Source organism: Rana temporaria, chromosome 4 (genome assembly GCF_905171775.1).
Source record: "Rana temporaria chromosome 4, aRanTem1.1, whole genome shotgun sequence".
Classification (NCBI taxonomy): domain Eukaryota; kingdom Metazoa; phylum Chordata; class Amphibia; order Anura; family Ranidae; genus Rana; species Rana temporaria.
In genome coordinates, this window is record NC_053492.1 from 224,091,463 (window position 1) to 224,112,361 (window position 20,899).

The 20,899-nt window shown below is 40.9% G+C and overlaps 1 protein-coding gene across 1 annotated transcript in view; it reads left to right on the forward strand.

Annotated features, from left to right (window-relative positions):
• LOC120937015 (collagen alpha-1(XIX) chain-like) overlaps positions 1–20,899 on the forward strand; it is a 343,287-nt gene that overhangs the window by 223,263 nt on the left and 99,125 nt on the right. Inside the window, exons 7-9 of the mRNA XM_040349912.1 lie at positions 1,637–1,717; positions 16,781–16,894; positions 20,835–20,897. Coding sequence (XP_040205846.1) covers positions 1,637–1,717; positions 16,781–16,894; positions 20,835–20,897 — 258 coding nt within the window. The remainder of the gene's footprint in view (positions 1–1,636; positions 1,718–16,780; positions 16,895–20,834; positions 20,898–20,899) is intronic.

A 20,899-nucleotide genomic window follows, 5' to 3' on the forward strand; every position in this document is an offset into this window, starting at 1 on the left:
ATTGCCCGTGTGGAGGAAACCTCATCAACTCCGTATGTCTACGACCATCTCCAGGGAGAAAACAATACTCCTTCCAGCACTTAAGTACGTGTAAAGGATAATCGCTTACACAGTGTTAGAATCGTCCTTTATAAACATGACTGACTTTTGAATAGCTTTTGCCATTTACTTGCAATGAGGCATGTTTTATGTGACTGGTTTTTGACACATTGTGATGGAATGTCAAAAGGTATGTCAGGATTGTTATGTTTTATAACATTATGTAAATAAAGTTTATAAAGGGTTATTCTCACTTTATGCACTTATTTACATCTACCCATGAGCTGGAAGTAGTATTGCTTTCTCTCTGGAGATAGTAGAAGCCATATGGAGTTTATGAGGTTTTCCTTCACATTGGCAACTTACCAAAGTGAATATTGACCTCTAATTTTCAGTTTAAGGTCTGATCATCTGGTACAAGTGCTGCAAGCTTACTAAAGCGACATATTTTAACCTGGCTCACATGAAAAGATCTATACATTTGAACAAACAACCGTTCAAGCACTTAGTCATTAAATTTGTGGAGTAATTCTGTGGAGTCTATGCTTCTAGTGCAATGCTTCAATGATCGTCCTCTTCAGACAAGGAAATCTTTCTTTGTAGACCTATACATTTATCCAGATACTAATATCACATTGAAAAAGGGTTTTGCTAATATAATAGAAGGTGGTACTTCAGTTGGTCAACTATGCTTGAAGAATTATCTGCTTTTCTATAGCTAAATGAACTGGCATGCATCAAAGCCGCATTCCTTTGCATGATATTGCATTTATACACATCCTTCTATATCAAGTGCATGTCATTCTAATATGTAACTTATATTATGGTGGGCATAATTCTCAGTGACATGGAAAAAAAAAAGTGTACATGTTGATTGTCTAAGCAGTTTAAAATGTTGCTTATGATAAGTAGTGTTTATAGAGCCAGAAGCAGCAAGATATTAAACTGGCCCATGTGTTTTAAAAGCCATTTCCAGTTTACTATTTTCTGATAACTGACCAAAGAGGGACTATCTTGCCTTCTAACCATTACACAAATAAACAGCTATACAACTCTTGTTTGCATCATTTGTCAACGCCAAAGTCTATTCCCATCAATTGTAATATATTCACAGAATATCCTTATACCTGACTGAAAGTGTCACACTGATCGGGGTCTCCATCAGGCAATAGGTAAAATAACAGTTCTTGGACTGTGTTGCATTAGGCTTATACAAGGTGACCAATTTAATATGGGCAATACGATACGGGCACCTTCTGTATGATTGTCGCACTAGAAATCTTTAAAAACAATAATTTTAAAGATTGCGCTTAACAATAGAAAAAAACTGGCAGAGGATTTGACCCTTGCTCACTCTACCAAATGTAAAAAATAAAAACAATTATCCAAAGCTGTCGGCCATTGAAACAGGCTCCCCTGTAAAATGTATATATTTTTTTACAGGCAAACCTCATATGCTATGTCACTAGAATACAGGATCCATGCATAGTTCTACAGATCAGTCTTCTGTATGCTATTCAGAAATGCAATTAGATCCACAGTCTTCCCTTTTAGTGTGATGACATTTTTGATTTCCATTTATTATTTTCTATCTTAGATTGAACTCCAGCGAATAACAATTTACTGCAGTCCAAAACAGGCGGCTCAAGAAAACTGCTGTGAGGTATCTGATGGAATGGTAAGATTAGTTTCTGTAAATGTACGTTGTCATTTCAGTATAAACTGCATGTCATATTGTGTACCTGTACGTGATCCAGTCTTTACTAAAAAGCACTGTGAACTAACAATTTTCTGAAGAACAGAGCTTGCCCTGTGTTTAAGATAAACAACTAAAATATATTTGAAATAAAGATATAAAAAAAAAACGAAGTAAACTTGGCATCTCTGTTGAATTTTTTGTTTGCAAGTTTTTTTTTCCACTGTCGCCATAGAGTGATAATTTACTCTGAAACTTGCCCGGATCTAGGCATTTGTGAATAATGCAGCTTTGTTTGCAATTACTTTGTCGCAAACTCGTCAAATGTATTTGACTGCGAATCTTTCCTCAGATAGTTATTTTAAAACTGTGCTGTAAAGATGTTTAATGGCCCCGTTAAGTTGTTTTATTTTGTTCTCACTATAAAAATACAATCCATTACTTTTCTTTTGGACAAAATACTACTTTGTGTGGGTGTTTTCTTCTTTCTTTTTTAGTGAACATAGATGTTGTATTATGATTGTCTGCAACATTGGCAGAATAGGTGCTTCTGCAACCTGTTATTTAGTTGGTAATGTATAGAATACAACATTCAAACACATTCACTTAATAGCTCTTCAGTTATTTGTGCATTTTATTGCATGAAGACATTTCATAGCAGAGCATTATTGTCACATTGGGGTTGAATTTTAAGGATAAAAATTTACCCTAGATCATAGTGAATGTAGTGAAATTTCAATTACTCAATCATGTGAATGGTAAATAAAAAAATACTGAATTTTTGCTTACACGTGATTGGATGATGAAAGTCAGAAAAGCTTCACCTCCTTCACTAAGCTCTGGGGAAAATAGTGACCAGTCTATTAGTCTTTAGTAAAAAACAAAAAAGTGTAAAATATGTAAATATTGTCCATATTATAAGTTTTTTTTTTATATTTAACCACTTATGGACCGCCCCATGCGGTTATACTTTGGCAGGGTGGCCCTCCTGCGTGAAATCACGTACCTGTACGTGATTTCGGGCAAGGGGTCTGGGGCGCGCTGCCTGCAACGTGCACCTGCTGTGAATGGACACAGCAGGAGCCAATCAGTGGGTCCAGCGGATGTGATGTCTGCCGCAACCTGCCAATCATTCTGAGAGGCAGAACAGCAGTCTGCCTATGAACACAAGGCAGGACCCCATTCTGCAAGAGGGAAAAATGGAGAGCTTGTGTTTCTGCTAGAAACGCAGATCTGTTTTCCTCCACAGATCTGTTTTTCTTTAGTCAAAGCACATCCCCCACAGTTGAAAGTACCCCCTAGGGACACATTTAACCCGTTGATTGCCCCTGTTAACCCCTTCCCTGCCAGTGTCATTTGTACAGTGGCAGTGCATTCTTTTAGCACTGATCACTGTATTGGTGTCACTGGTCCCCAAAAAGTGTTACTTCGTGTCAGATTTGTCCGCCGCAATGTCGGTTACGCTAAAAATTGCTGAACGCCGCCATTACTAGTAAAAAAAAAAATTCAATTGCGTAAATATATCCCATAGTTTGTAGATGCTATGACTTTTGCACAAACCAATCAATATACACTTAATGGGATTTTTTTTACCAAAAGCATGTATCAGGATACATATTGGCCTAAACTGATGATGACATTTTTTTTTTTTGTTTTATAGCAGAAAGTAAAAAAAATATTTTTTTTTTATAGCGCAAAAAAAACTGCAGTGGTGTCAATTACAACCAAAAAAAAGCTCTATTTGTGGGAAAAAAGGACATCAACTTTATTTGGTGTACAGCATCGCACAACCACGCAGTTGTTAGTTAAAGCAGAGTTACACCCAAAAGTGGAACTTCTGCTTTAAGCACATTTGGCATGTAATTTTTTTGGGGGGGAGTGGGGGCTTCGTTAGGAGTGTCCCACTTCCTCTTTCGCCCACGGGCCACCTAGGCAACTCTTCCTCTCCACCTAGGCAACTCCTCCTCTCCACCTAGGCGGCCCCTCCCTCTAGGCAATCTCCTGAGACACGTGACAGGTCCCAGGGGATCGCCTGTCCACTCCAGGAGCGCAGCGCGTGCTCGGCCGTGAAGCTGAAAACTAAACTGTCACGGCCGGGTGCCCAGAGTGGCAATGGAGGCACCGGCGGAGAGGAGGGGTGAGAGAGGAGCGACGCTCCAGCAGGCCGCATCGCTAGACCGTGGAACAGGTAAGTGTCTATTAAAAGTCAGAAGCTACACTTTTTGTAGCTTCTGACTTTTAATAAACATAAAAAAATCCTGGAACTCCACTTTAAAGCAACACCGTGCCAAATTGAAAAAAAAATGGCCTGTCATAAAGGGGGTAAAACCTTCTGGGGCTTAAGTGATTAAACAGTTGTAAAGCTTGAAATTTCTTTCTCTAAAAGCAAACATGTTATACTTGCTCTGTGCAATGATATTGCACAGAGTGGCTCCGAACCTCCTGTAGGCTCTTTCTCTTCCCAATGCGCCACCATAGGAAGCAGGCCCAAGCAATCCCATGACTGTGTCACAGCTCTAGGTACCTGGCTGCTGTGAGCAGTCAGGGTATCCTGTGATCACTATAGATACACACAGCATATCTAGGCTCTGCCCCCCTACACTCTCCTCACAGGAGGAAGCCGATAGTTCTGCCTGCTGCCTAGTCTTCTGTGAGAAGAGAGAGAAAAGAGCTGCTGCAGACAGGCACAGCACTGGATCAAGATGGGACTTAGTAAAGTATCAAGGGGTGTGAGGGAGGGATACAAACACTGGGACATGGTTTACCTATATGCAGGTTATACATTAGGGAAAAATGTCCAGGCTCTAAAACCACTTTAACCACTTAAGACCCGGACCAAAATGCAGGTAAAGGACCTGGCCAGTTTTTGCGATTCGGCACTGCGTCGATTTAACTGACAATTGCGCAGTCGTGCGACGTGGCTCAAAAAAAAAAATTGGCGTCCTTTTTTTCCCACGAATAGAGCTTTATTTTGGTGGTATTTGATCACCTCTGCGGTTTAAATTTTTTTGCGCTATAAACAAAAATAGAGTGACAATTTTGAAAAAAAATCTATTTTTTCCCTTTTGCTATAATAAATATCCCCCAAAAAATATATAAAAAAACGTATGTTTTTCCTCCGTTTTAGGCCGATACGTATTCTTCTGCCTATTTTTGGTAAAAAGAATCGCAATAAGCGTTTATTGATTGGTTTGTGCAAAATGTATTGTGTTTACAAAATAGGGGATAGTTTTATTGCATTTTTATTAATTTTTTTTTTCTACTAATGGCGGCGATCAGCGATTTTTTTCATGACCGCGACATTATGGTGGACACATCGGACAATTTTGACACATTTTTGGGACAATTGTCATTTTCACAGCAAAAAATGCTATAAAAATGCATTGTTTACTGTGAAAATGACAATTGCAGTTTGGGAGTTAACCACTAGGGGGTGCTGAAGGGGTTAAGCGTGACCTCATATGTGTTTCTAACTGTAGGGGGGTGGGGCTGGATGTGTGACGTCATTGATCGTGCTTCCCTATATCAGGGAACACACGATCAATGACAGCGTCACAGTGAAGAACGGGGAAACTGTGTTTACACACAGCTCTCCTCGTTCTTCAGCTCTGGGGACCGATCGCGGGACTCCAGCGGCGATCAGGTCACGGAGCTTCGGACTGGGTCGCGGCGCGAGCCTGCGACCCACGGCTGGGCACTTAAAGAGGATGTACAGGTACGTGCTTGTGCCCAGCCGTGCCATTCTGCCGACGTATATATGTGCAGGAGGCGGTCCTTAAGTGGTTAAACATATAAGCAAATGCAAAGAGTCCAATGTATTAAAGTTTTCTTTAATCAAAGAATCGTTGTTACTAAGCTGCTGACCCCAATCATTTACAGTAAGTTTCAGTACCTCAGACTTTTTACTGAAACATAAATGCCAATGCATGGGTCTATCATGGATCCTCATAATTCATGTAGTAAGTTACAGGTCCTGCCAATATTAACATAGATGGCAATCAATTGATGATCAATAGTGGTGATTTTCCAATACATATTGGCAAAACAATATCAGCCTCATCATAGTGCCCCAAGGTCAAGACATAAATTTCATAGCCTTCACAAGCACGATTGCACAGGGCAGTAATATTAAGATATACAGTAATATGCACATCTACTGTACATGTTTATCTTTTGTCTGCTATCTTAACATTTTATTCCAGAACAAATATGGGGTTTTCCTAAACTTCGTACTTGATTATCTGCATTTAATACCACGTTTTCATCTTCTCTTCATTTTATAATTATTAAAAGTCAGAAATAATATGTCAGTGATGTACTGCCAAGATGAATTTCACTGTAATAGTCTTTATTCGCTACTTTGTTTTCAAAGCTAACCCCAACTTATATGTCTACAGTAAGTAAAAAAATGCCCAATTAGGATTCTGACAGATTTAGTGATCCCAATGTTAAGTTGAGTGTGAAAGAAATTCATCTTTGTGGGCTCTTAGGAAGCAGTAACTCTTCGAATAACTATTTTCTATTTGTGTGCGATCATATCTAAAACTGTAGAATTAAGGTCAGGGGAATAAACATTGCATAGCTCAGGCATGATGACTACCTAGCTTTTATCTCCGAAATCAGCATGGGGCTTCTGATGACTATTGGCTTGTTTTGAAACAATGACCCTAAGGAGACAAATGCTCAGCAACAATACTTCATAAGGTTCAGAGTACATGGTTCCTACATATTTACCAGTTTCTTAGAAGTGAGATGAGAAGTCAGACTTCTTGAGCTACAAAGGTCGTATCATCCTCTGTAATAGTAGAGGTGTAAAGCTTATCCTGGCCAATGGACACCTGATCTTTTTCAGATTTCTGTAGTTTTTTTTATTTTATTTATTTTTTTTGTTTCTTTTGCACATCTTAAAGAATGCATCTATTGATTTTAGTAAAAAAATTTAAGGCAATATCTTGGGATTGAAATGTGAGAACTTGCCTTTTCTGACCAGTGTTTTGAAGAAACAAGCTTTGGTTTCCCATGGGCTAGTACAGAGGTATTGAATAAGGAGACCAAACAACAATTTGATACAACATTTTTATTTACCTTTGGTAAAATTGGCCACGGTGTCATCCATAAAATGTGGGGGCGGGGTTACAAAAATTTTCTCAATAAATAAATTAAATTACAAAAGGCCAAATTGGCTAAACTTAAAACTTTAAAATCAAATTAATTTCTGTCCATCCAGCAAAAGCTGGACGACTACTCCCCCCATACAGACGACCCCATGACTTATTATGACAAACTGACAGGTAAGGGTGGGCGGGCGGGCGATGCTGCTTGTCAGGAGATGTGACTGAGCAAATCGCCTCAGCCTCTCCCTTATATAGGCTCGTCCAGTGCGGGTTTTACCTCACGCGAACGGACCTATCAGAGAAGGGGGCTGCCGCAGCTGACCAATCAGAGGCTGTTACTACCCCAGAGCGCGGCAGCCCACTTCTCCCTCTGCTCTATCCCATGCAGGCTCAGCATACTGCCGTAGCCTCACATGGGCTAGTACAGAGGTATTGAATAAGGAGACCAAACAACAATTTGATACAACATTTTTATTTAACTTTGGTAAAATTGGCCACGGTGTCATCCATAAAATGTGGGGGCGGGGTTACAAAAATGTTCTCAATAAATAAATAAATTAAATTACAAAAGGCCAAATTGGCTAAACTTAAAACTTAAAAATCAAATTAATTTCTGTCCATCCAGCAAAAGCTGGACGACTACTCCCCACCGGCCGGGGCCAACCGCGAAGCTGTTGGCCGAGGCCCCCCCACCACCGTGGCTGATTCGATCATGGACTGGATACCCATATTAAAAATGTCCAGGCCAATGCCTGACAGATGAATTTGGTCAACCCGAAACAACCCAGGCAAAAAACCCTCTAACTCGGAATGACGAAAGGAAGAGCCACCAATTGAAGGCATAAAACTATGAATCGTCCTATTTAGCCGTCTGCGGATTCTATCCACGTAGAAAAGGGTGCCGTGCGGCGACCATAACAGCCTGGGAACCATCTCAGAATATACTAACACTGAACCTGGGAACATTTGAGTTATGGAATAGAGATCCCTTTTCATTTCACATAACAAGTCCCATGTGTTGAATTTACCCAAGTCATTAGCCCCCACGTGGATAACTATCACTTGGGGTTGAGGCCAGACAGAAGACAAATAAGCTAGGTGGTCTTTTAAATTGCGCCACCGCATACCTCTAACACCTGACCATAAAATTAAAAATAAATCAGGATCAAGCCCCAGGTTAGCAGAGTATGATCTGGATCCGGAGTGCTTGTAAGCCCAGAACACGTAGGAGTGACCTATGACCCAAGCGATATTCCTGGATAAATCTGAAAGAGAATCATAAAGTTAGAAGACTGGGACGAACATATAACTTATATCTATTGCTGCCCCACCTGCCCACTTTTTTAACCTTACTCTCTGAAAAACCTATAGAATCAGCTGTGGTGGCAGCGCCAATTCGGAAAGAATGGGAAGAAAATTGGTACCCAGATAAATTCAAGCGCTTCAAACAGGAGGCCAAAACAGCTGAGAACTGGTACCTAGTTAGAGAGGACAAGTCTTCATGAATAAAAAAGGAATCGTTACTCAATGGTCTGACCAAAAGATAATTACGAACATGAAACACGGGACAGATAGCCTCATTAGGAGAACTGGATAAAGAAAACCACTGGCCAACCTGAGAGGACTTTGATCTGGACAAAAACAGACGGACAGAACCGACGTCAAACTGAACATGAGAAAAACGGAGAAATGAAAAAGCGTTTCTATTTGCTGCAGTAAACTCACCTAACCGAAGGGCTCCAAAGAATGCTATAGAGAAAGCAGCCTTAAAAAGCAAAGATTCGAAATTGGATGAGCAGACATCTTGAAGGATCTGAAGAAGATCGATCAAAATGGGGATAGATATGGGACGCCTATTATCTAAAGAGGGCCTAGACTTTTTGAGGCCCTTCAAAACCTGAGTGACCTGAAAGAAAGAGGTAAGAGCAGGAAGGCCTGCAAACTTAAGGAAAAAAGAAACTCCAGCCAATATTTTACCTATGGAAGCCGGGGACAGATTAGACTGAATGAGAAAGGACAAAAAAGACAAAGCCACGTAAGAAGACACATCTAGTGGATCCAAACCCAATGGTTGACAGAAAGAGCACCATTTGTGCCATGAAAGCCTATAATCCCTCCAGGTGTTTTCCGCTACTGAAGCCTTGAGATTCCGGAATATTATTCCCAAATTAAGCCCCAGAGGAAGTCTGGGCAAGGGGTGCCATGTTGATCCGCTGATGGCGCCAACTCTCGGAATCTCTTGAACTGTGAACGAGATAAAGAATCTGCTATGTTATTTTCTTTACCTGCAATATGCTCAGCTCTCAACCATATATTACAGTTCATACAATGAAGTACAAGGAAACGCAATAACCTCAGAACGGGATCAGACTTAGAGGACAGAGTATTGATGGCAAAAAAGACACCTTTATTATCCGTATGAACTAAGATTCTACGATTCCTAAAGATGTCTTCCCACACAACCACCGACACAATCACTGGAAAGAGCTCCAACAGAACTAGATTTTGAAGTATCTCCTTCTGGAGCCAATCAGGGTGCCAGGACTGGGCGCACCAGCGCCCATCCAAGAAAGCCCCGAACCCAGCAGAGCCAGCTGCATCGGTGAAGAATTCCAACTGAGAACTATTAATAAAGTCCATTTGCCAGGCCGAGGAACCATTAAACTCATTTAAAAAAGCATCCCAAATTCTTAGATCATCCTTGATGCTTTTTGAAATTCGGAAATGAGCGTAAGGGTTCACCATACCTTTTATGGCTAACGAGAACCTGCGCGAAAATACCCTCGCCATAGGGATGACTCTGGCTGCAAAAGCAAAAAGACCCAGCAAAGATTGTGCCTCCTTTAAGCACACCTTCTTACTGACAAGAAAGGTTGCAATCATAGACTTCATTTTATGTATCTTCTGTTGTGGCAATCTGAATTCCATTCGCTCGGAGTCAACCGTGATCCCCAAAAATTCAATAACTGTCGTGGGAAAAACTGTTTTCTCCTGGGCCAGAGGCACGCCAAAGTCATGACAAACGTCAAAGAAAACCTGTAAAGCTTCCATACACACTGATGACCCCCGGGGACCTAAAAACAAGAAGTCATCTAGATAATGTAGGATAAGGCCTTGAGGGATAACGACTGACACGACCCAATGTAAGAAGGAGGAAAAAGCCTCGAAATAAAAGCATGACATAGAAAACCCCATTGGCATGCATTTATCAAAATAATATTTATTCAAAAATTGAAAACCCAAAGAATTGAAGCCTTGTGGATGCACGGGAAGAAGGCGGAAAGCCGACTTAATATCAGCCTTTGCTAGCACAGCCCCTTGCCCTGCTTGCCTCAAAAGACACAAAGCCTCATCAAATGAGGCGTAGCAGACTGGAGCCTCCACAGAGGCAACTTCGTCATTGAGTGACGAATGCGGTGGGTAAGATAGGTGGTGGATCAGTCTGAACGCACCCAGCTCTTTCTTGGGTACGATGCCCAAAGGGGACAACCGGAAATTAGAGAATGGCGGGTCATTAAAGGGGCCAGCCACCCTACCCTCAGACAATTCTTTGCAAATTTTCTCAAGCACTAAGTTAGAGTGCATGGATACCGATAGTAAATTTTTAACTGGTGTACACCCTGAACCAGTAAAGGATGGCACTAAGAAACCATTGGCAAAACCTTCAGTTAGCAGAGCCGCCATCCTGTGGTCTGGATAGCGCTCGAGCCATGGGCGCATTCTTGCCAGGCTCACCGGAGTCGGGGCCTTTCCCATGTGTGTCCTTGGGTCCTGAATGAGAGGAACTAGCGGCAGCTTTACGAAAACATCTGCTCGCCGCGTGAGTACCGCCACAATAAGAACACTCATGTTTGTATCTACAATTCAATAAGAATTTACATTGAACCTCATTGAATGCAAAGCATACACCCTTCCTGACTGGACTCTGACCATTTGAAGCGGGGCGAGGGGTGAACTGGGGCCTAGGTGGCAGCATAAGGTTTAACCATAAAGCAACGTCCTTAGCCCCCCAATGCAGCGATGGGTGCACAGCTAGTTTTTGACGGAAATTCTCGTCATATGAGAACCATGCGGAGCCGCCAAAGTGGCGAAAGGCCTCCGCAATAATATCCAGGTGTTGGAATAAACCTGAGCACTTCCCCGGGAAGCGTTCTCCCATAACTGCTGAATAGATACAGAACGCTTGCAGCCAGTTTTGAAATGTCTTAGGAACCGCTCTCCTCCTATCTTCCTCTGTTCTTTCGCTGGACTGCCTGTCAGATTTAGCCAAAAACTCCTTAGAAGCAGGGAGAAGTGATAATATATCGAGATATTCACCCCTCCAAATTTTTTCTTTGACTGACTTAGACAGATGAAAACCCAGCGGGGATAAACTGCAAGGGAGGGGTTCCTTAAAGGAAGACTCGCTGACCATAGCAGCCGAGGATCTGAGGGGTAAAGTATTATTAACAGCAGGACACCTCACACTCGATCTGACAGTAACATCCTTATTTAGCAGAGAGGGATGACCAGCCTCATGCCACACCACACCAACCTCCTCCATATCAATAGCATTATCGCTATTTCCAGCACCAGTCTCCTGTGCACTCTGACTTACTGTGCATGCCTGAGTACTCAGACTCTCACCTGGTTGCACATACATATTTACATTTTGTGAGGTAAAATCCGCATCATGTATACCTTTGAACTGCTGCACAATGACAGACAAAGATTCAATTAGACTAGAAAATGCAGATAACTGGTTAACATTACTGAAAACAACTTCAGGTAAAACATGCTCACCCAAGTCCCCAGGAGGGGGGGAAGAGGCAGCGCTGCTCCCTTGCTGGCAAGAAGCACCTCTTGTTGCAGCTCCCTCAGCTTGAGGAGCTAAATTATTGGTCTTACATTTCTTTTTTCTTCCAGGCTGTTTCCTGGGGGCGCCCACGCTCATCTCTGGTACTGCAGCTGGGCTGACAGATAAAACAGAGCCACTCTCCTCAGACAGGCAACGCTTCAGCCACTCTTCACCTCCCCTGCTCTCAGCCTTCTCTAGGAGTCTACATAAGAGCTCCTCACGGCTGTCCTGCACAGCGCGCTTCATCCTGAGAGAGAGGGAGAGGCGGGCGATGCTGCTTGTCAGGAGATGTGACTGAGCAAATCGCCTCAGCCTCTCCCTTATATAGGCTCGTCCAGTGCGGGTTTTACCTCACGCGAACGGACCTATCAGAGAAGGGGGCTGCCGCAGCTGACCAATCAGAGGCTGTTACTACCCCAGAGCGCGGCAGCCCACTTCTCCCTCTGCTCTATCCCATGCAGGCTCAGCATACTGCCGTAGCCTCACATTCTCATCCTAGTTTTTCTGCTTAATGAACCATGGTCTAGAGCAGGGATATGCAATTAGCTGACCTCCAGCTGTTGCCAAACTACAAGTCCCATCATGCCTCTGGGTGTCATGCTTGATGCTGTCAGAGTCTTGCTATGCCTCATGGGACTTGTAGTTTGGCAACAGCTGGAGGTCCGCTAATTGCAAATCCCTGGTCTAGAACAAGTATGCAACCAGTGATGGGTTCAGACAACCAATAAGCACATGCTTTTTATGAATCTGTGACTGACAAATAATTAAAGGAATGTGTACTGTCAAGAACCAAGTTGGCAATGGCAGCTGCCATATATCTGTTACATGATTCTTTAATTTTAGGTAGCAATATGCCATAAAAGAGGGTGAAGAGGTTAAACAGGCACTCTGTAGTAACCATGTTCCATTTGTGTATTAAGTTCCATCTCTCTCTCTTTTAGATAGATAGATAGATAGATAGATAGATAGATAGATAGATAGATAGATAGATAGATAGATAGATAGATAGATAGATAGATAGATAGATACTTTATAGTGAAGTTCTGAGAGTTTGAATAGCAGCCAAGTCTGTCATACCTGAGGAACCCTAAACCTCTCATTGCTCAGTTACCTTGGTAACAGTCAAATAACATAATTTAGATAAATTCCTAATGTGATTCTTGCAAAATCTGCTAGCACAGTAAATCATTTTTTAGAACAGAAGGTATTCACATGTCTTGTTCCATTATACACCCTAAAAATAAGAGGATTATCCCACATTTCAGGATAGTGGATGGAGTCATTCAATTAATTCTTTTTCATCCTATAAGCCAGATGCACATACAGAATGCTGGTGTATAGTGCAAATAAAACCTAATATTATAGAGTGAGTTATTCCAAACTGCATACAGCTGTTTCACTTTTTTTTTTTATCACTGAAAATCAGGGTTTAAGTCCTGCGGGAACACGTGGGAACGGAGTTCCTGCACTTTTTTCACAGCAGGAACTCTGTTCCATTTGCAGGACTAGAGCAGCCGAGTCGCCCGAGCCAATCCTTCACTAAGCGGCGAATCCCAGCTCGAGTCACTGTCAGGGGCAGGCGAACCTTAGTAATCCTTTGTTACTGGCCGCTTCCTGTATATGGATTCATCGGGCAGTGTGTGGGTATTCCGTCACTTCCTCGATGCCGCAATGTATCCTGGGAGCTTTTGTCATTGTTCCCAGGAGACATTGCGGAGGTCTGCCGCGAGTTATCGCGGGATTTAGAAAGAACTTGCTTAAAGTTCCAGATGAATCCATATACAGGAAGTGGCCAGTAACATAAAGGATTACTATGATACAGTGGATCGAAAAAAAAAAAAACATTTGGTTTAGTAATTATATGCATATGAGCATATCATTTTTTTTCTTCTTTTGGTGGGGAAGTGGATCTTGGGTGGGAGTTCCCACACTTTTTTCCCCAGGACTTGACCCCTGCAGAAAATCACTTGAGTAACTCATCAGACTATCAACCTATTGGTACTAGTTTCTATGTTGATCAAATGCTATCCACCCTTCCTGGCAGTCCTTTGCCTATGAATATATTTATTGCAATCCGTCCAGGAAATACCCATGACATCAAATGAATTGTCTGCATTGATCTTGAACCTAGCTGGGCAGGAGTCTTCCTTATAATGTACAACAAATTAATGCTTACCGGTCCATATGCCAGACTCATGGCATGTCATAACAGCTAAAAATATTGCATATAACAGCGATAATCAGTTGCGATCAGCGATCAAACAATAGCAGTGTAAAAAAAAATCCCTAATATCTGGACTACTTGGATGAGAGTATTTAAAAAAATCTTAAAAAAAAGATATTTCTTAAGGTTTTAAAAAAAATATATATATTTTTTAAAACTTTAAAATAAAACATTTTTCTACATTCGGTCACCAGTCATCATCCCTGATAATCACCACACGGTCATATGATGGAACTGTACTCCACTGGTGACAGTATGTAAAATTTAATTTGTGAAAACAAAACGCATTTTATTACATTTCTTCATTTTCCCCAAAAATTGTGACAAATAATCACAACTTCAAAAAAACTCACTATGTAGCCTACTAAATGCCCTGGATGGTCTATTTTTCAAAAAGGGTAATTTGGGGGGTATTTATATTGTCCTGGCATTTTGGGGCCTCAAAAAATGAGCTCTCAGTACAGCATTAGGATTGATCAATTTTTAAATTGACACTTCATTCATGTCCGTGTGCTGCAACACAGTGCAGTGCTCTGTTGTACAGTGACATGCGATTGTTTCCAGTGTGCTGCAAGAAAATGCAACATGTCAACATTTTATCACAAGTCACTGCTGCTGAGCTCCTGGCTGCATTTCAGTGTGAATAGGACACATAGAAAACGTGTTTCTGTGTGTTCTAGCGGTACCTGGCATTCTTTCATGTAGAAAAGCACCTGTAACCGTACTTAATGTGTTTTGGCAATGTATTGCTTTAATTTAATCCAGAGTGTATTTAGCCGATTTTAAATAAAATTTCCTTTTGGGTTTTAGGAATACAGTTCTGAAATCAAGTTAAGTGAATGCCCTGCAGAAGCCATTCCATATCTGCAGCTTGAATGGAAGCTGCCTAGAGTTAAAATGCTTTCTAATTTTAGACAATTATGCAATTCCAGTTTTGTGAGGAACTCCCTTTACTGTTCCCAGTAGGTTTGTGCTCATATGCCCCTTAATTTTTTAAGTGTAGAAATTCAAGTGCCCTGCACAGATGACTAACCTTTTTGGGATTAATTAGAACCTTGACTGAATCCTGACTGACCTCTTATGTGACACAAAAGGGCTTCTAACGTAAGGATTAAAATTTAAAGGGGGAGAGGCGATACCCTTGCCTCATAATGTTGCTTTGAGTAAAGTAGGGCAAAAAAGCCTCAATGACTTTGACAGCTGCTGACTGATGGGAGTACAGTGCATCGATTCACTTGCACATATTTTCCCCAAGACCAATATATTAAAGCACGCTCCTCAAATTCCCAGTTGAATTTACCAAAACCCTTCTTCGCATCTGCATAAGTTAGCAGAGTTGAGATGTCTCTCGAGCAGGCCAGGTGGAGAAGATTCAGAACCCTAGTAGTATTATCCTTGGCTTCACTTGAAGGCATAAAACCCACTTGGTCTACATGGATAAGATGTGGTAGGTGAGATAATGAACAACAATTTTTGTAAACATTTTTAAATGTACATTTAGTAGATATATTGGTCCATAGTTAGCACATATGTGCATGCAGGGAAATATGTGCATGAAGGAAGTCCCTAGGGAAGGCCACATCTTTTAGGAGGGAGTTATGTACTTGAACAAACTGTGAGGCAAAACATTTAAATGTATGATGGTGCAGAAATGAAAACCTGTCTGGTCAGGGTGCATCTCCCAGCTACATCTTTCAGGGCTACAAACATTTTCTCTCCTGTGTTGGGTGGGGGATTTTACAGCATCCTTTGCCTCAGTAGGCAACTTGGGCATACTAGACTTGACAAGGAAAGTCTCACTCTTAGTCTTGCGGTCCACAGGAGAGGGTTGACCCTCCCCAGTTGTCAGATTATACAGTTTGCTGTAAAAGTCACAAACGATTTGCAATATCCAACGATTTGTACAGCTTGTTCACCCAAGGAGAGAGAATGCAAGGGATATAAGACTGGCGAAAGCAATGCAGGGGCACAGTCCCCAAAGGTCAGCCTGATTTTCTGCTGAATTTATAGTAAATCTTCCTGGTATAAAGCAATTTAGACTTCACATTTGACATCATCGGAGATAGTAATTCCTCCCAGGTCAATCAAGGCTTGGGCCGCAAGGGATTTTTTGTGTAGCAATTTCAGTGCCCAAATTTGGTCCACCAGTGAGTTTATCTTGGCCTGCCTCTCATTTTTATCTCAAGCCATCAGCCTAGTAAGGGTACCCCTAATCAGATATTTGTGTGCCTCCAGCAAAAGCAAGCATGACAATTTTGAGGAGTCGTTGGTAGCAAAATATTCTCTTAAGTCTCTCTGTAGCTATTAGATTTACTGTGGGCTTTGAATGAAATTTTCATTCATTCTTCAGGTGCCACTGGGTAGGGAACGTTCTCTCACAATGATGTTAAACAGAACAGGGGAATGATGCGATACTACCATTGGGCCAATGTCTATATGTTTAACAAGTGGAAGCTCAGAAATAAAAAAAATCCAGGTGAAAATACGAGTCGTGGTGGCAAGTAATGCGTCTCTTTATGTAAGATCCTCCAAATGTCTTTAAGATGCACTGACACTATCAATTTCTTAAGTCTCCTCAGAGATGCGCAAGACAAATGGAAGGCACATTCAGAACTCTTTAAAGGCATGCCAGGTGGGTGGGAAGGGTTTGATAATTGCCTTTTAATACAAGCTGTTACCTTTTAACCTCGTCAAGCACAACTTTTTTCCCTCAACACTTCATCAGGTTGATCACAGCTAATATTTTTAATTTACATAATTGTATTAAAATGTTTGTAAATATATTTTGTGTACAGTACAATACAGGGTAATATATAGATTACATCTTTCAATTATTTTAGGATGAGGTTGACTATTTGTTTTGTTTTTAGTGCAATACCCAGGGAGACCAAGAGCCTCCTGTCTCCCCATCAGTTGTCAAGGTGCATTCCCAACAAAACACAGATTTGCCACCTGAAAATAAATGCTACTGCTTCCCAAATAAGGTATGGATCATGATTGTATGCATATAATTGCACAGGTATATGTTTAAAGAATTATCACTGCTTCAATTTTTAAGGGCAATGTGTCAACAAAGACACAGTGATTTGGTAAATAAAAGAATATGTTTCTGCCAAGTCTGTCAGTGTATTCAGCTTGCTAAATTCATTCTGGGTACATTTGTTTTTATTCTATCTCTGCAGTGTCCAAGCACAGAGTCGCATTGACAAGCTGCACATTCATACATATTTCTGCTACAGAGCAAAGATGAGAAAATATTTGAAAAATTCTGCTTTGCTAGCAGATCACCTGATAAATTCCATCAATCCCACATACTGGACTCAGTATCCACTACCTTTATTAACTTTTATTATTTTCAAAAAAGGGCCAATTACAACCTGTATTATAATTTTCATTACTCAGTTTACTTAAAGAGCCTTAAATCCTTAGTAATGTACCATTGCCCAATAATTGCAGATATACAGGCCCAGATTCTTAAACGAGATACGACGGCGTATCTCCAGATACGCCGTCATATCTCTAAGTTGCGCGGTCGTATCTATGCGCCTGATTCTTAGAATCAGTTATGCATAGATTTCCCTTAGATCCGACAGGCGTAACTGTGTTACACTGTCGTATCGTAAATGCATATTTACGATGGCCGCTAGGTAGCGCTTCCGTCGAATTCCGTGTTGAGTATGCAAATTAGGTAGATACGCGAATTCCCGAACGTACGCCCGGCCGACGCAGTAAAGTTACGCCGTTTACGTTAGTCTTTTCCCGGCGTATAGTTGCCCCTGCTATATGGTGGCATAAGTGCGGCGTAACAATGTTAAGTATGGCCGACGTTTCTTGCGACGAAATTTGAAAAAGTTACATCGTTTGCGCAAGTCGTCCGTGAATGGGGCTGGACATCATTTACGTTCACGTTGAAACCAATGACGTCCTTGCGGCATACTTTGGAGCAATGCACACTGGAAAATTCCACGGACGGCGCATGTGCCATTTGGGAAAAACGTCAATCACGTTGGGTCACAGTACATTTACTTAAAACACGCCCCCCCTGATCCAAATTTGAATTAGGCGGGATTACGCCCACCGATTTACGCTACGCCGCCGCAACTTACGGAGCAAGTGCTTTGAGAATACAGCACTTTCCCGTGTAAGTTGCGGAGGCGTAACGTAAATCAGATACGTTAAGCCCGCACAATTTTACGCGGAGTTACGAGAATCTGGCCCACAGTCTTTTTCGAGGTTGTGTTTGTGTCAGATCTCGCTCTGTGTAAATACAAATACTAATTTCTACTACTAAACAAACATTTTAAATAAAAGGCACTAAACCTGTAGTTTTTCACTGATTACTCAGCAAGGGCAGAACAAGTTTTGGAATTTGAGACCGTTGTTACCTGGTATAAATTTGCTCTATAACACTGTTTTTGCCATGCCTTCAACAGATTTAATTTTAAATGTATTAGTCAATGCTCCAGTACTGCTATGTTTTTGAATATTTATAAGCGCATCATATGATGTACTGAATTTTGTAATCTGCTCCATAGCATGAAAAATTAAAATCTTAAAGGTAGGTATGTGCTTTGAGTTTTTTTATTCAACCAGCAGGTTGAACAAAAAAATAAAAACCTCACAGATTCCTGAATTCACACAAGTGATGCCCCCCCCCTGCACTATTGTATTCTGACAGCAGGTACTACTCCCCCTGTCATAATACCCTGATCAGCGATGCATCAATTGGTTGCAGTGGCTGATGGACTGCTGGTTTTCCAGCAGAATGATCATCAGAAGCTGGTCCATCAGTCGGCTTCTGTTGAACAGAGAAGGCTACACACAAATTCCAAATTGGGACAGCTCCTGCTGAACTGGCTGAATTTTTTGATGTGTATCCCCATCTTGAAAACAATGGAAGGCTTCTCTTCAAACCATCCATTGTGTACAATTGTGTTGCTAGCTGTCACATCCCATCTGTGCCATGTGATCAGCTGTGGCCAGTTACAGCTAATCACAACAAAACAATCAATTTCATTCAGTAAAATGCTTGCAAAAAATACTGATCACTTCCCCAGAGTAGTACATTACTATGGTAATATATTTCTCTGGTCAAAGTGTGTTAAAAAATCGTAAAATATATATTTTTTTCATTTCTTAATTTTCCCAAAATTAAAACAAAAACTTGCTGTGCATCTTACTAAATACCTTGGACTGCCTATATTCCAAAGTGGTCATTTGGGGGATATCTGTACTGTCCTGACTCAAGAAATTAGATGGGCCTTCATTACATCAGGACTGATTAATTTCCAGATGCTGTATATAGTTTGTGTTCATTATACCTTTCCTACACACAAAATAATATACACTGATTTGGGTGATTTTTACTAAAGAAATGTGGCAGAATACATTTTGGCTGATTTTGTGAACAATTTATCTGCAAAATTTTATATAAGAACCGAAGAAAAATGCGTTGGCTTTTTTTTCGTTTTCAGTATTGTTTTTTTTCATTTGGCCTTGAATAAAACTGTACAACTCTCATTCAAAGTGTGGCAGCACTGAAAGCTGAAAATTGGCCTGGACAGGAAGGTAGTACAAGTGCCCAGTATTGAAGTGGCTAATGCTGTCCCCACTGTAGAGTTCCACTCCTCTTTTTGTCCTGGTGACCATTGTTAAAGTAAAGTAATAATACAACACCATTTAAAATCTATACTGTCTTCTTTTGGACTTCTTTATTAGTTCCTGCCACTGAATGTCTAGAAAAAGAAAAAAAAAACCTTATGCCGTGTACACACGGACGTTTTTCTTGTCTTCATGCTTTTCAGTCTGTTACAGTGTGACGAATGTGCTATCTCCATTACAAACGCTCGTTTTACCAGAACGAGTGCTCCAGTCTAATAACTTCTGAGCATGCATGTTTTTTTCCTGTCGTTAAAGCCTACACACGATCATTTTTACGACATTAAAAACGACAATGTGAAAAATGAAGCGAAAATTTAGTTCTACATTTTTCACGTCGCGAAACATGCTCTGGAGCCCACACACAATCGTTTTTAATGACATTAAAAAAATTTAATTTTTCACGTCAAGAATAACAGTCGTGTGTACGTGGCCAAACTTGCATCAGAATTCCGACGGAATTCCTTTGGAATAAAAGAGAACACGTTCTTTATCTAAACTCCGATGGAATTCTTCAAACTCAGATGGGGCATACCAGGGTTGCCAACTTGCAGTAAATTTACAAACCATTGTAAAATCTGTAATCCATGGACAGATGCAAAAATTACAGATTTTACAAACTGTACATTTACTGTACATTTACTAACGGTTGGCAACTCTGGGGCATATACACGGTCGGAATTTCCGATGGAAAAAGTCCATCTTACTTTTTCCATTGGAAATTCCGATCGTGGGTATGGGGCATAAGTATACCTAAGGCCAAAACACATTTCGTTTTGGATAGATTACAGAATGGTTAAACCCCTGCCATTTTTTTTCTTTGCTTTTGCTATCTGTGGCCCTATTTTAGAGATTTTTCTTCACTGCCTTTCTCAAGATGCAACTGAAAGTTTGCAGAGATATCTCCAAAGAAAATGAAATCCTCGTTTAGTCAGCTGTCACTGCAACATCGCTAGCAATTTGAAGATCTCGCCTCTTGTACCAGTGACAACTTAAAATGTTGAATTTCTTCTCACAATGAAAAAGGTCATCAGGATAATGATGCCACATATAGCACAGATAGCAATAATAACCTGACAGTTTCCAACCATTTCCTGCTTTATCTACAATAGAAACATGATCTATAATCAAAAAAGGTTTCAAATACACTTTAATCAAGTAAATTTGTTTTACCAAGATTTACCAGTGGCTTAGAAACCAGACACGGCTTCTTCATATTCTCAGTCAAACATTGTAAACATATTTTATATTTTTCTGTTTGTTTAGGGTGAATCAGGGCTACCAGGATCATCTGGTTTACCAGGCCAGAAAGGTGATCCAGGAGTACAGGT